This window comes from Mustela putorius, unplaced genomic scaffold, assembly GCF_011764305.1.
Source record: "Mustela putorius furo isolate JIRA1106 unplaced genomic scaffold, ASM1176430v1.1 tig00000480_pilon_pilon_pilon, whole genome shotgun sequence".
Lineage (NCBI taxonomy): Eukaryota > Metazoa > Chordata > Mammalia > Carnivora > Mustelidae > Mustela > Mustela putorius.
The window spans coordinates 538254-555687 of record NW_025421397.1 but is presented as its reverse complement, the minus strand read 5'-3'; the positions used below and the strand labels follow the sequence as shown (position 1 = coordinate 555687).

The following is a 17434-nucleotide window of genomic DNA, read 5'->3' as shown; positions in this document are numbered from 1 at the left end:
TTCCTGTTTGCCTAATTTTTTTATTATTAATAAATGGAAAAACAGAAGTACAATTTTCATTCAATAAATAACATTTGACCTTTATACAGTTTTGTTACAGGAAGTGAAGTCCATGATTTTAGGATGATGGTAGTAATTTATCAGCCAAGTAATTAGTTTTCACACAGTTTCTATAACTGCAGCAATTTCCTTGAACTGTCTGTAGAAATTCTGGAGAGAAAAAGGAAAAATAATATTAACTTAGTTTTTAAAGGATATGTAAGTAATTCTTTAACTTATTACACCTGACCATTAAAGACCACATGACATATTAAATTTGTTATGTTAAGTTTATATCACTATTATTATTGGAAAGCTATATAAAAAAAAGGGTACAATTTGGTACCACAAGCATAAATACTATTATAGAGTTGGATTATTATCTCACAACTAAAATATTTAAAATGACACACAAAAAAAGTTCTTCTGAGATCATACCAGAAAGAATTATTAAATACCCAACACTGTACTACGCAATGAAGATAAAAACAAAAATGACAGTTTGGGGGGCACCTGGTTGGCTTAGTTGGTAGTGTGCAATTCTTTCTTTTTTTAAGATTTTATTTATGTACTGATTTTAGAGAGGGAGAGCAGGTGGAGGGGCAGAAGGGAAGGCAGAGGGACAAGCAGACTCTGTGCTGAGCATGGAGCTTGATATGGGGCTCAATCTCATGACCGTGAGATCATGACCTGAGCAGAAATCAAGAGTCAGATACTCAAGTGACTGAGTCACCCAGGCACACACAACGTGCAGCTCTTAAAAAAGAAAAAAAAAAAAAAAATCCATTTCCAGGCTTTAAACCACTTTACATCTAGTGAAAGACTTTTTCAGGATGATAGGAGCTGTCTTCTTTAAGATATAGGTTTATTAGTTACAGTAAGAAAGACCTAATAAGGGGCACCTGGGTGGCTCAGCGGGTTAAGGCCTCTGCCTAGAGTCCTGGGATCGAGCCCCACATCGGGCTCTCTGCTCAGTGCAGAGCCTGCTTCTCTCTCTCTCTCTGCCTGCCTCTCTGCCTACTTGTGTTCTCTGTCAAATAAATAAATAAAATCTTTAAAAAAAAAAAAAAAGAAAGAAAGACCCAATAAATACTAGGGCACCTGGGTGGCTCAGTAGGTTAGCATCTGCCTTTGGCTCTGGTCATGGTCCTGAGTCCTAGGATAGCACCTGAAGCTCAGCTCCCTTCTTGGCGAGGAGCCTCCTTCTCCTTCTTCTCTCCACTCATGCTCTCTGTCACTATTTCTGTCTCTCTTTCTCTCAAATAAATTTTTAAAAATCTTAAAAGAAAAAAAAAAAAGACCCAATACTGATAATGACTTATATAGTAAAAGGATAGTTTCCTTTCATTTAAAAATTAGCTGGTATGTTTGTTCTCCTATAAAAATCATCTTTTTTCCCATCTCCCACATCTCCAAGAGAGGAAGTAAACAAATTGTTTTCCTTTCTTCTCTACCTGCTAGGAACTAGGAGGCAAATCTGAAACTTAACCTCAGCAATTAGGATATGCTCTAATGATTTACATATCTGCATTTCCTTATTTGGTCTTAATTCTCTTTGCTACTTAAAAGTATATATATTTCATTTTAGTTTATATATAATAAAGCCAGATGTAAAAACTATTAAGACTATATACTGATGGTCAAAATCTCAGCTACAAGAAAGATACAAATTAAAAGCTCAAAAAAGTCCCTATTCTCTCAGTCCTGCTCTGTTCTTGGTTAAAAGCCATGTAAAAACAACCTTTAAAAAATGTGTCCCATTTGTGATTCTTTTCTTTAGGGAAAAAAAAAATTCTTAGAGGTAGAATCAGAGAGCATGAATGCTATATAAAAAAATAAGAATTGGGCCAAGATTGTGAATTATATGAAGGAATGAAAACTGTTGCTGGTTTTTTTTTTTTAAAGATTTATTTATTTCTTTATTTGACAGACAGAGATCACAAGTAGGCAGAGAGGCAGGCAGAGAGAGGGGAAGGGAAGCAGGCTCCCTGCCGAGCAGAGAGCCTGATGCGGACCTTGATCCCAGGACCCTGGGATCATGACCTGAGCCGAAGGCAGAGACTTTAACCCACTGAGCCACCCAGGTGCCCCATGAAACCTGTTTTTTTTTAATTGATTTGGTCCTTATATTGAATTGAAGGCTACTCACATATCATAATATACTATATTTCCTTTTAGACAAGTCTTAATTCTTTCCAGGATGCTACTTAGCATAATAATGTTGAATCTGTGACCATAGGTTTTTGTTTGAAAGCAGCAGTATCTATTTAATTTTTTTTTTAAGATTTTATTTATTTATCAGAGAGAGGGGGAGACAGCGAGCACAGGCAGACAGAATGGCAGGCAGAGCTGCCTGAGCAAGGAGCCCGATGTGGGACTCGATCCCAGGACGCTGGGATCATGACCTGAGCCGAAGGCAGCTCCTTAACCAACTGAGCCACCCAGGCGTCCCAACAGCAGTATCTATTTTAAAAGAAAGAAATCTAAGGGAACAAAAACCCTTAAAATGTAATTTGTAAAACAGAACTACCATATGATCCAGCAATCCTCCTTCTGGGTATATATTCAAAGAAAATAAAATCACTACCTCAAAAAGGTATCTGCACTCCCATGTTCTTTGCAGCATTACTCACAGTAGCTAAGATATGGAAACAACCTAACTGTATGTTGACAGATGAATGCATTTAAAAATGTGGTGTGTGTCTCTCTCTATATATACACACAACAGAATACCATTCATCCTTAAAAAGAAAGAAATCCTGCTATTTTTGACAACATGAATGAATTAGGAGGACATTATGTTAAATGAAGTAAGCCAAACACAGACAGATAAATATTGCATGATCTCACTTATCTGTGGGATCTAAAAAGTAGAACTCTTGGTAACAAGAGAGTAGACAGTGGTTACCAGGGTTGGGGAGTAAGAGAAATGAGGAAATGTTGGTTCAGAAGAACAAACTTTCAGTTATAAGATGTATAAGTTCTGGAGACCTAATATATAGATAGTATAGTGACTATAGTTAATAATAATGTATTGTGGAATGGCTCCAGCCACTCTGGAAAACAGCATGAAGGTTCCTCGAAAAGTTGAAAATAGAGCTACTCTACGACCCAGCAATCACACTACTGGGTATTTACCCCAAAGATACAAATGTAGTGATCTGAAGGGACACCTGCACATCAATGTTTACAGCAGCAATGTCCACAACAGCCAAACTATGGAAGGAGCCCAGATGTCCATTAACAGATGAATGGATAAAGACAATGTGGTTCATATATATAGATCAAAAAATGAAATCTTGCCATTTGCAACAACATGGATGGAACTCTAGAGGGTATTATGCTAAAGTAAATAAATCAACCAGAGAAAGATAATTATCCTATGATCTCACTGATATGTGGAATTTGAGAAAAGAGGCAAAGGATCATAAGGGAAGAGAGGAAAAAATCAAACAAGATGAAACCAGAGAGGGAGACAAACCATTAAGGGACTCAATCTCGGGAAACAACGTGAGGGTTGCTGGAATAGAGGGGGATGGGAGGGATGGGGTGTCTGGGTGACAGACATTGGGGAGGTATGTGTTTTGGTGAGCGCTGTGTATTGTGTAAGACTGATGAATCACAGACCTTACCCTGAAACAAATAATACTATTATATGTTAATAATAAAAACAATAATGTATTGTGTACTTGAAATTTGCTAAGAGAGTAGACACCACACAGACACATATAAAAAGGTAGCCATACAAGGTGGTGGATTATGTTAATTAACTTGATTGTGGTAATCATTTCACAATGTACACATAATACCAAAACATCACATCATATACCTTAAATATATACAATTTTTATTTGTCAGCTATACCTCAATAAAGCTAAGGAAACGGTGTAGTTTGTAAAAGAAGAAATCAAAAGCATCCTTTGGCCCATGAGAAGCTTTTCTTATATATTTTATTTTTTTTTTCTTATATTTTATATATTTTTAGTTTTACAAAGAATTCTCATTATATTTCCATTGCATTCACTTGGTGGTTGTTTTTTTAGAGTACCAACTACTGTGGGGAGTCTTAAGTATCCAAGCAATCAAAACAAACAAAAACAAAACTCTAAGGCCAATTAAAGTAGTCAATGATAAAACATTTCCTTGAATATATCTTGAAGAATATCTAATTTTTCACTCATCCCCTTTCTTCTTCCTTGCTTACAGAAAAGCAGTAGAAATGATCATATGAATAAGATGATTCCACATATAAACTACTGAGTTACGCAAATCTCTAGCTGATAAAACTATTATCAAGAACTGGTATGATGATCAGAATTTTATAAACATTTTTAGTCAGAAAATTCAGGGTCAACTCTGTTTAAAGATAAGATTCATTTAGATATCATTCTCAAATATTAAGCCTAAAAAGAATAAGAGTAGAACAGTTAAATGCAAAGTTCATCTTCCTGCCAAAGAAGATGAAAATTCCCTAAATATATTCACAGAGGAGTACTGTGAAAGTGATCAAATATGACAGTACACCAGTTCAGCATTATATTGAAAATAGTGAAATTTATCAAATTCCCAAAGAAAACAAGTTCAGATCTTTTGTGTGTACTAATAAATATAAAGCACATCAAAACTGAAAGTAAGGGACACCTGGGTGGCTCAGTTGGTTAAGCAGCTGCCTTCGGCTCAGGTCATGATCCCAGCATCCTGGGATCGAGTCCCACATCAGGCTCCTTGCTCAGCAGGGAGCCTGCTTCTCCCTCTGCCTCTGCCTGCCATTCTGTCTGCCTGTGCTCGCTCTCTCCCCCTCTCTCTCTCTGATTAAAAAAAAAAAAACTGAGGGGCGCCTGGGTGGCTCAGTGGGTTAAGCCGCTGCCTTCGGCTCAGGTCATGATCTCAAGGTCCTGGGATCGAGTCCCGCATCGGGCTCTCTGCTCAGCAGGGAGCCTGCTTCCTCCTCTCTCTCTCTGCCTGCCTCTCTGCCTACTTGTGATCTCTGTCTGTCAAATAAATAAATAAAATCTTTAAAAAAAAAAAAAAACTGAAAGTAAAAACAATTACAATTTTCCTTAAGAAAGATTTTAGACATTCTTTACTAGCAATTACAGAACAATGAACTACAATTGAATGAGTAAAATCACAAACCTGAAATTGTGGAATTGTCATTTCAAAGGACTTGTTCTTTACTTGGCCTGAATGATCTGCCACTTTCAGCAACACTGCAACATAAGGATACTTAAGAGATCTGCAACTGTCCGAGCTCACTGCCATACCCAGCTTCCACTGAAAATCTACAAGCTGTAATGAAACATTATAGAAGGATACATGGGTAATAACACTGCCATGAACGCAGATATTTATTCAATTTTACTGCTCTCACACTGAACTTTTAGTTTCAGTGCCAGTCACAGTAAAAGAAAATATCTTCATTTTAATATTGCTAGGGGAACAATAATCAAATGAAAATGGGAGAGAGGCAATATGGGATAGAAACAGAGTTGGAAAACAACACCGTCATCATTACAATAAAACACACACACATCCATCTTTACCAGATGTACAATGGAAGTAGAAGGAAGATGTGGTACGACTTCTGGTTTTCCCTTCATTTTGCTCCTGCATTTAATGGGACCACAAATGCTTTGTAGCCTCTCTCACCTCACTCTCCTGTTCCATATATGCTTTCTCCCATTCCACGACCCAAAATCCTAAAATGGAAGATGAGCTACATACCATCTTCATATGTGACTGGGACCCACATGGGAACCATTCCAGTTTCCTCACTCACCATGGTCCTCGACCTGAAGCCATACGCGAGCATAAGCACTTGGTGACAAGGTGGTTTTAGATTTCATCACTGTTAATGATGAACACCTGTCAGGTGATGTGCTATGTAGTTTATATGTATTAAATGCCTCATTGACTCATTGTAACATTATAGGCTATTATTTCCATTTTGCGGATGACAAAACTGAATTTCAGAAAGCTTAGGTAATGTGTGCAAGGTCACACATTTCTGTGATCAGAACTGAAACCAAAGTCTGCTGGACTCCAAAGATTATATGCTTATTGACTACTGGCTGCCTTAATACTTTTAATCTAATTTCTGTTGATGATTGCTCAGTGTTCTGGGCATAAAACAGGATTGGATAAATTCAGCTCTTAATATTGACTAAAACCCAAGATGGTGAGTAGAAGGATTTTGTTTCTTGTTTTCAAAGCTTTAACAAGTAAATGGTACACAGCAGGCACTTACAAAAAATACTTGTTGATAGACTGATACTTTTTGCTATCAAATGAGTGCTGATAGGGCAAAAAGCTTTGCTTATAAATAAACCTCTTTTTATAAAACTTAGGATGTTCTATAAACAAGACTCATCTATATACTGCCTACAAGAGACAGGCTAATACACTACAAATGAAGGGATGGAAAAGGTATTCCATGCAAATGGAAACCAAAGAAAGCTGGGGTAGCTATACTTAATATCAGACAAAATAGACTTTAAAATGACTGTGATAAGAAACATAAAAGCAAGTTACATAATGAAAAAGGGTTCAATCCAATAAGAAGATATAACATGTAAATATTCATGCACTCAACACAGGAGCACCTAAATAGACAAAGCAAATATTAACAGACCTAGAGGAAGAAACAGACAGCAGTACAATAACAGCAGAAGACTTTAATACCACTCTTACATCAATGGATAGAACACCCAGAGAGAAAATCAATAAGGAAACATCAGCCTTAAACAATATGTTCTAACATATTGGACTTAACAGATGGACTTAACAGATATTTACAGAACATTCCATCCAATAGTGAGAAAATACACATCTTCCCAAATGCACATGGAACATTTGCCAAGACATATCATTTGTTAGGACAAAGAAAGTCTTAATGTAAGAGTACTGAAATCCTATCAAGCATCTTTTCTGACCACAATGGTATGAAACTAGACATTAATTACAAGGAGAAAAACAAGAAAATTCACAAATATATGGAGACCTAACAACGTGTTACTGAATAATCAATGGGTCAAAGAAAATCTCAAAAGAGAAATTTTAAAAATACCTTGAGACAAAGGAAAATGAACATGTAATATAACAAAAGTTATGGGATACAGCAAAAGTTGTTCTCAGATGAAGTTCACAGCAATAAACGCCCACCTACTCAAGAAACAAGAAAAGTCTTAACTAAACAAGCTAACTTTACACCTCAAGAAAATAGAGGGGAACCTGGGTGGCTCAGTCAGTCAAGCATCTGACTCAATTTCAGCTCAGGTCACGATTCCAGAACCCTAGGATCCAGACCTCCCTCAGCCAACCTGCATGGCTGGGAGTCTGCTTCTCCCCCTCCCTCTTCTCTCCAACCTCCCTTTCCCTTCCCACCCCCAGCTTGTGCTCTCTCTCTCTCAAATAAATAAGTAAGATCTTAAAAAAAATTAGAGACACAAATAAATGGAAAGATATCCTGTGTTCATGGATTGGAAGAATTAATGTTGTTAAAATATTGTCCATACTACTCAAAGCAATCTACAGATTCAAACCAACCCCTATCAAAAGTCCAAAGATATTCTCTACAGAAATAGAAAAAATTCAAATAGCCAAAGCAAATTCTGAGAAAGAACAAAGCTGGAGATGTCATGCTCTCTGGTTTCAAACTATGTTACAAAGTTATAATTTTTAAAGGATAGCACTAGCATGAAAAGAGACAGATTAATGGAACACAATAGAGAGCCCCCAAATAAACCCATGCATATATGGTCAATTAACTTGTGACAAGGGAAGCAAGAATATACAGTGGTGAAAGGACAGTATCTTCAATAAATACTGGCAGACTGAACAGCCACATGCAAAAGAAGGAAACTTGACTACTATCTTATACCATACACAAAAATCTACTCAAAATGGATTAACAACTTGGAAGTAAGATCTGAAACCATAAAACTCCTAGAAGAAAATGTAGGCGTAAGCTCCTTGGTGATGATTTTTCCAGAAATCTTGGTGATGATTTTTTGAATATGACACCAAAAGCAAAAAAAGTAAAAGTAAGCAAGTGGGACTACATTAAACTCAAAGCTTCTGCACAGCAATATTCATAATAGTCCTCAATTGAAACCACCCAAATGTTCAGCAGTTGTAAGAAAGATAAATATGTATACAGCAATGAGCTTCAGCTACACTAACACCAAAATGTTGAAAGAAACAAGTCAAAAGATACATGATTCCATTCACTTAAACTTGAGAAACAGGAAATACAATGTTGTTTAAGGCTGCATACACAGGTAGGAAAACTATATAGAGGCAAGAATGTGATTATCACCAAAGGATCATCATTACCTCCAGGGAGAAGAGAAGGGAGAGGTGCGATTGGGGAAGGGTATGTGGTGGGCTTCTGGGGTACCAGTAATACTCTAGTTCTTGAATTTGATTATGGTTACAAAGGTGTTCACTTTAAAATTATTCATTAAGCTGGCCATGGTAATGCACTTTTTTTTGCATATGTTATCTTGTAGATATCAGGTGGGGAGAGGGAATATAAGTCACTGAATACAAAACACTTTTCTGGTGGAAAGGAAAAACATTGTAGGCTACAGTGATCAGAGGAATGCTTTACAGAGAACATAAGCTTTCAGCTCAGTTTTGAAGATTAAACAGAACTGAAATTGAGATGAGAATGTGTCTTCTTTATATATTCCAAAAATATACACCTAACAGAGAATAAATGGTTACTAAATATTAAGCTGAACCAACCAGAGATGGAGAGAGTCCATATCTGGTACAAGAGAGCATTTAACTGCCTTAAAGTGGACAGCTCCTCTAAGGAAGTATGGAAGATAAAGCTGAAAAAAAGAGATGAAGAAGCCAATAATTATTTTCAAATTGTGGGTTTTCAGAGGTTTTTAAAGTATTCTCATATACTTTAGCTTATGGAAAATATGTTAAATCATTTAAACTTTTTCGGTATGCAATGGAGACTCACTGAATTTTTTTCAGTAAAGACAAGGATGTGAAAGTATAGATTAAAAAATATTCATCTGGTGGTGGCAGAATACAATAATCCAGGAAAGAGGTTTTAAGTGCTGGAACTAAGGTGGTAACTAGCAGGATTAAACTGATCCTTAAAGAATGAATCAGTAGGTCCTGACATTTTTCTTCACAATTATGGGAGATCAAAGACAACTATGCAAATGTGAGTACAGATGATAGGGAGAATGTTGATATCATGTTACCAATCAGACTTGGTATATTTAAAGATTAGCAAGTGGGGATACAGGATATTTAAATAGGAATGTTCAATAAGTGGCTAAAAATCCAAGAACAGAATCTAAGAGAGTTCATGATTAGAGATACAGTTTTTGTATTAGATTAATGGGGATATCCAAAAATTTAATTCAGAGTTCTTCTTAGACTTACTCAGCCTGTACAATTATTTTCTTTCTTTCTTTCTTTTTTTTTTTTTTTTTAAGATTTATTTATCTGAGACAGAGATCACAAGTAGACAGAGAGGCAGGCAAAGAGAGAGGAGGAAGCAAGCTCCCTGCTGAGCAGAGAGCCCGATGCGGGGCTCGGTCCCAGGACCCTAAGATCATGACCTGAGCCAAAGGCAGAGGCTTTAACACAATTTCTTGATGCTTTACTGTCTACAGGAAAATGGTAGAGAAAATCATTACTTATCTGACCATGAGTCCAAAATAAAACTCTGGACTATTTAGAACGTTTCAAACAGAAAATCAACAAAGGAACACAATGTTGGAATCCGCGGACAATGGTGAACTCTCAAGTGACAAAACAGGGAGAGCTACCACCCAGACACTCACTGTGCAAAAGGAATACTCTTAAATAAAAGAAAGATGGAATTCAGTTTATGATTCTAAAACTGAACACTCAAATGCTAATTAAAAGCAAATTTTCTAATTAATGTGGTTTAGCCTTAACTAGGAATAATTGCACTGGAGATTTTAACAAGAAAAGAATAAAAGAAAAATCAGAGCAGAGCACACATCATTATGGAGGATATTAAGAATGAAATAATACACTCTCTAAACTATTACAGAATTAAGAAAAGGAAAATGTACAAAGAAAAAAAGGAAAATGTATAAAGAAAGAAAAAAAACTAGTAGTGAAAAAACATAAAAACATCCCCAAGTAAAATGAATAGAAAGAGGGACACCTGGGTGGCTTGGTCAGTTAAGTGTCTGCCTTCGGCTCAGGTCATAATTCCAGAGTCCTGGGATTGAGTCTCAAGTTGGTCTCCTTGCTCAGGCGGGAGGCTGTTTCTCCCTCTGCCTGCCCCTCTCTCTCACTCTCTCTCTAGCAAATAAATATATAAATTCTTAAAAAAGAAACAACAAGAAAATTATAAAACAAATATAGATAAAAAGGAAAACAAAGAAATTAGCTATAGTCAGTCACGGTTTTAGTGTGACTAAAAATTTAATTGATCTAGGGGCTCCTGGGTGGCTTGGTTGAGTGCCTGACTTCGGCTCAGGTCATGATCTCAGGGTCCTGGGACAGAGCTCCATGTCCAGCCAGCTTCACACTCAGCAGGGAGTCTGGTTCTCCCTCATCTTGTGCCCTTCCCCGTACTTGTTTGCGTGCGCACGCGCACACACACACTCTCTCTCTCTCTCAAATAAATAAAATCTTTAAAAAAATAATTGATAGGTAGCTGCAGTTATCAATGTAAAAACATCATATAAAAACGATAAAGAAAAATATTGGTAAACATCATTTCAGTTTAAATTTACATTTCAGTTTAAATTTAACTTTTATTTTTTCAAAATACAACATATAGTATTAGAAAAACAATCATGCACTACTCTATCTTAACTACTATTTTCTTATTTCTAGTCTTTGTATGTATTTTTTATAGCTGGAGTCATAAAATACATACTTTGGTGTTCTCTTCTTTTTAAAATGAAAGTCTGCCAATGGAAGGAATGTAAAGTATTTTCCACACATTAATCTCTCTCAAAAGTAACTATGAGGAAAATATAGACCAAATAACTCACCCAACGATACAAAACTTGTATAGTTGCTATTCCGACCCTAATCTGTCTGATCCCATATTCTATGCAATTTTCATTATACTCAGCTGCAACATTACTCTTTGGAATTAAATTAAGTTCTAGTAGGTCAAAAAGTAAACAGGCCTAGGATGGCATGAAAATATCATCTTCTACATGCTAGACTCGAGCTGTCCAATACAGTAGCCATTACCCAAATGTGACTATTTAAATTAATAAAAAATTTCACTTCCTCAGTTGCACTAGTCATATTTCAAGTGCTCCAGAGTACATCTGGCTAGTACTACCTACTGGACAGTGCCAACAGAGAACATTTCCACCACCACAGAAAATTCTATTGGACAGCATTATGCTACACTTAGTGTTTGTGTGTGAAAATTGATTAAGGCATGAGTTATTAGCAAATTTCTACTGGAGAAGTCATATTACTCTAGTCCAAGTATACAACATTCGCTAAGTTATTAGGCTTCCTCACCTTGTTTATTGATACCTTTCTCCATTCTCTGCTTTTTAATTTTCTCAATAGCACTCATCATTATCTGAAATTATCATGTTTACTTATGACCTGTACCCCAAGGAAATTCAAACTTCCTAAGAGGAAGAGCATTATCCATCTAGTTTATTACTGAATCTACTACAACGATACTTGGTACAAAGTGAATGTTCAAATAAATATTTGTTGAACTAGTATGTTTGTAACTTCCAGAGCTTATGGTAACTGGTCTCCAAAGATAGATTCCAATAGTGTCACCCCTCCACGTACATACATGTCACTCTTCACATTAAGTGGAGCTTATTTTCCCTCTGCACCAATATGAGCTGTCCCTGTCATTGCTCCGACCAGCAGAATATGGCAGAAGAGGCTTTCTGGAATCGTTGAGCCCAGGCCTTAGGAGAAATGGAAGTGTCCGCCTTTTTCTTTATGCAATGCTGGCTCTTGGGACTTTCCCTCTTGAAACCCAGCTACCTTAAGGTGAACAGCCATGTAGGGAGAATATAAGCAAGCCACTCCAATGATCAGCTCTGGCTGAGCTCTTAGCCAACGTCATCACTAGCCATGGGGGTAAGCCCTCTGGGTTTCTGGCTCAATCAGGCTTCTAGATGACAAGGAATAGAAGCTACCACCTAGCTAAGCCTGGATAACCCACGAGAGTCCTGAAAGATCACTCAATTGTTATTTCAAGTCACTAAGTTTTGCACAGTTTATTACACAGCCAATACATAACTAAAGCAGATAAACATAACTGGCTGAAAATAACTTTGTCAATAAATTTAACATATGACATCAAAAACATATTCTCTTAACTGTTTAATCTAAAATATACCAATTCTAGAAATTTTAGCAAAAACAGCTAAAAGATATTTCAGATTTAGTTTGTTTAACCTGTTCCCTCTGAGAGATGCTAATACTTCTAATAAAAGTCAGAAAAAATAAAGCCTTTCCCAATAAACACACTCACTACTAAAAAATTCATAGTACATATGCCCTCTAACACCAGACATGTATCACCTTCCCTCAAAAATGTTTCTCATCCTCATTTCATTTCTACTGATGACCCCCGTTCCCTCAGTGACACAGGTTTGAAAAGTTGGTCAACTTCGATTTTTCACAAAATATGTAACAACTGATAGGCATTCAAGATTTTATTTTAGCCAATGCCAACGTTTATTCCCTTCTTCCCAATCTCATTGCCCCAGACCTACACAAATACCTTTTTTGTTTTTAAATCTTATCTTAAATTTTACTGCAGCCTCTTAGTTTCTTGCCTAGGTCTTTGTTGGCTCTAATCCAGACTATGGTCTCTAAATACTGTTTATAGATTAGCCAAATCTAATATCACAGGTCAAAACTTGTGACATTTACTGGCTCATGAGGTAGATACCAAGTACCTGAGTTATCTTGCAGCACAGACCCCATTTTCCCACTCATCCTCAAATAGTGCTGCATCCCTTCTTTAAATCTGCTTTTAGCTTTTATACCTTTGCTCATACTGCTCATTCCCCTTGCAGTAGAATTCTCAAACATCTACTTAAAATTCCTCTCAAATTCTACTTGCTCTGTGAAGTCTTTCCTAGTTTATTTAAACTTACTATGAATATTCATATCATTTCTTACACCTTAGCACCTAGAACATTCTGTCTTGTATAGGTGGATCTGTCTCCCACCCCCACATCCACTGTATACTCCTTGAGGGCAGTTTATGCATCCAACACATAAACACAGAAAAACAAACATAAGCATTTATGAACCACTATATAAAATGTACAAGTTAAAGTCACTATGTCTCATATATGGGAAAAGAAAAAACAGCACAAGATATTGTCAATGGAACATCTTACCTTTTTTTTTTCCAATGTATTTATTTGAGAGAGAGAGGATGAGAGAGAGAGAAAGAGAGAGAGAGAATGAGAGGGCTGAGGGTCAGAGGGAGAAGCAGACTCCCCACTGAGCAGCGAGCCCAATGTGGGACTTGATCAAGAGACTCCAGGATCATGACCTGAGCCAAAGGCAGTCACTTAACCAACTGAGCCACCCAGGCACCCTGGAACATCTCACTTTTTACTTCTACCATAAAACTGTCAAGGAAAGCAGTAACAGTGGTAGCGGTAGGAATAATCATTCATCTATGATGATGCGTTCTAGTTGGACATCTGTAAGAAATCATAAGCTACTTCGAAACAATGATTCTAAGTATCAGAACCGTGTAGTAATGAGTAACCTGAGACCTCTGGTGCTGGGTAAGATAGCACTATGATTTGTTCAATGTAACAAGCTCAAATTCTGAAGTCAGACCACCTGATTGGAATCTCAGCTCCCCTACCTTTTAACGATGTGGCCATGGACAAGTCACAATATGCTCCAATATTCAATAAAAATTTACTCAAGAATACTGTGGTCTAGGCATTGGGGATATAAAAAAAGAATTTAAAAAAGTCCCTGACCTCAGGCCTCAGGACCTTACCTTCTAGTGGGGAAGACAAACAATAAACAAATATAAAAAGTGTAAAAGAAAAAAAAAATGCAGGTTAAGGATAGAGTGACCAGGAAGGCTATTTAGGTAGAATCTGGGAGAGACTTCTTTGAGGAGTGTCTTCTGAGTAGAAAGGGAACAGAATAAAGGAAAGGGAAAAAGCCACACAGACTTCTGGGAAAATAGAACAGTCTAGACAAAGGGAGAAGCACGCCTGACATGAACAGGGAACAACAATGAGGCCCATGTAATTGGACTGGCATGAACCAGAAGAGGAGTCAGGGATGAGGAATCAGTTTTTGAAGGGCCTTGCAGGCCATGTCTATGGCTTTCTTCTAGTGTGACAGGAATCACTTCAAAAAGACTCTGAGCAGGAGAAAGACATGGTCTACCTTAGACTTGCAAATGGCTCATCCAAATTGCTGGATAGAGCATTAAGTTTAAGAAGAAAAGCAAGGAGACCCAATTGAGAGCCCACTGCAAAGCAGTGTAGACAAGAGGATGGAGGGTTGCACTTAGGTGGTAGTAAGGCAAGATGAATTTAGAGTATAGTTTAAAGGTGGAGAACAGTTGGTATGCTGATGGGTAATATGGGGGGTTGTGAACTCTCACTGGAGCTATTGTCTCAATTAACCTGGCTATTTCATACACTCATGAGAAATATTTAAAGACAGAATGTGTTACAGGTCAAGCCTAAACACTAGTTTTATCTAAAGTATTTTAAAGAGCATATACAGCAAACATAAATGACTTAAAGCTGGGTAATGGATTTTTTCCCCTTAACAATATTCTTGAATAATCATTTTTTTTTTCCAGCAGCACTTTTAAAACTGCATCGTGAACTATGAATAAAAATGTTCTACTTAGGAGTTCCTGGTGGTAAAACTCACGGAAGCATACAGGTGCTTCCCACCCTTTCTCCCCCAGTGACTAGGTCCTTGAGGTTTTCACTCTGACTTATCCACAGTTCCTCTAAGCACTTTATCAATTATAGTTTAGGTTTTCCTACCCTGGCACTGGTTTCCACCAGATTTCTATTCTTGTGACTTGTAATTCTCTGTATTCACCTCTGTCTCTCCAATTTGAAGGCAACAGTTTCCCTTGGGACCTCACTTCTCTGATGGATCCAAGAGTTGTTAACTCTTCAGTTTGTTCAGCTTTTTACTTGTTTTTATGATGAAGTGACGTCTTCCACATTCCAAGCTCCTTATATGCCAGACTGGAAACCGGACGTCTAGCACTCATTGCCATTTTCCTCATAAAGGCTTTGAACAATCTTTTGTTAGATGACTGCAAGGTTTATAATTTATGTTATAAATGATATCTTTTACAAAAATATTTTTCAGCCTCTGTGTCTGACTTACTAACAACTGAATCAATCACCTTGCTAAACATTCTAATGTTTCTAAATTATTTTGGGCTCTTTTTTTTTTTTTTTTTTGGTCTTGGCTTCTTCCATGTAAATAATCCTATAACCTGTGAATGATTCCATGGAAGGAATGGGTAGTTGGCTCAAAACAGCTCCCCTTTCACCCAACCAAATGTCCACATTCCAACCCTTGAAATCTGTGAATATAGATTCAACTAAATTAAGGATCTTAAGGTTGGAAGATTTTTCCTGATTTATCCAGGTAGATCCAACATAATGAGGGTCCTTATCAGGAGGCAAAAGGTTCAGAGTCACAGAAAGACTTGTGATCTTAACAGAACAAGAAGTGATGATGTGATTATGGAAGCTAAGGCTGGAATGCTGTGTTTCAAAGAAAGAAGTAGAAGCCACAAGCCAAGGAATGCAGACAGCCTCTACAAGCTGGAAAGAACAGGAAATAAAATCTTCCCTAGAGCTTCCAGAAGGAACACAACCTGGGCAACACTTTGAGTCCCACAAAACTGATTTTGAACTTCCAACCTTCAAAACAGAGATAATAAATCTGTGCTGTTTTAAAAAGTGCCCCTCCCAAAACAGGCTCAATTTTTAAAAGCCTATAATCAACACAATTCAGTTTCAGGATGTCTTGCTGAAATAAACATATTCCTTAGTGTAAGTGAATAGATAAAAATGATTTGAGAGATTCAATCAAAGTGTACTAAATAACTCTGAGCAAAGCCAGGTAAGGGGGTTGTTAATCTATTTTAGTTCCCCCTACCTCCCAGGAATCCTCAAAAGCAACAGCAGCTGGAGACAGTTGACCGGGAGCAGCCAATGGGCTCTCCACTGTACTCCTGTTTATTTATTTCAGCCCTTTCTTATGGTTTGTTTGGACTTGGGAAACCCCTGACCTAAAATGCCCTAGTTTTTGTACTCTTCTTCTGGGAAATGTGTTATTAAGTTGTTCATCTGAAAATAAGTTATTACCTGAAACAGGACAGAAACACTTCGAACAAAGAGGCATAAAATATACTTAAAAATTCAAATTATTTTTTCCTCGCATAAAATATGTAGCCATTGAAAGATTGAAGAGATATACTTTCCTTCTTCAAAATAACGTTTTCAAAGGCTAAGGAAATGTTTGCAGTGCTACCTTTGTAGATTTTTAAAAATTTCTTCTATTTATCGTATTTTAAAATACCTTACACCTAGTTTTGAATAAACGGTCACCAAGAATAAGAATTGCTCGGTACTCTTTGTGCTGGAGTGGGCGGAAGAGGTCCCACTACAACGGCAGCGGCTACCGTAGCAGGTGCAAAGCGGAAGGAGCAATGCAGGCTGGCGGGATGAAAGAGACTCGGAGACACAGGCGTTGGATTGCGGGACTGCTGGGGAAGGCTCCCGGCGGCATCGTCCCCCCGCGGCAGGGTGCGGGTCAGGGGCTACCGCCCGCCCCTCGCCCAGCTGACGCTCGCTGAGGGCGGGGCGGCCCTTCACTCACCTGGTTGGTGACCTGAAATGAAGGCAGAAAACACAATTTAGGGAAACAACCCTCCAGCTCCAGAGCCCCGCTGCCCCGGATCTTCTCAGGCCAGGACTTACCTCGGACTTCGCATCCAGTCGCGGCTCGCTGCAGCCCTCCATGGCACGGGACGAGGGCCCGGACCACCGACTGACCAGGTGGCCTGCCCCCACCCCGGCCGCCAACACTTCCGCTTCCTTCTCCCGCCCCTCGCGGCCTGGCGCACGCAGCGGAAGTGGGGGGGAGCGGAAAAACAAACATATTTGTGTAACTCACCCTTACTGTCAATTAAACATCAGTTTCAAGGAGATATTCATCAGTAAGGACATTTATGTGGGGAAAGGTCCGAAGGCTACGGAGATACCTTGTGAGAGGAAGGACCGATTAGCTTCAGGATGCCATCTTCCCCTTCTAGCCTGTAGACGTGGACTCTTCCGATGTGCGCACCCCCGCTCACCCCCCGCGCTTTCTGCGCTCGCGCGCAGACTGGCGGCCGCCGGAGGAATTG

General features: G+C 38.1%; 1 protein-coding gene across 1 annotated transcript; it reads right to left on the bottom strand.

Annotated features, from left to right (window-relative positions):
* Positions 1–17382, bottom strand: COMMD6 (COMM domain containing 6). Its single transcript, XM_004754378.3, has 5 exons — positions 17291–17382; positions 17007–17143; positions 16906–16917; positions 5176–5328; positions 1–210 (listed from the first exon to the last, which is right to left on the bottom strand). Exons 2-5 carry the CDS (start codon positions 17046–17048, stop codon positions 160–162), a joined length of 258 nt encoding a protein of 85 aa, XP_004754435.1. The 5' UTR covers positions 17049–17143; positions 17291–17382; the 3' UTR covers positions 1–159.
* Between the last annotated feature and the right edge of the window lie 52 nt (positions 17383–17434).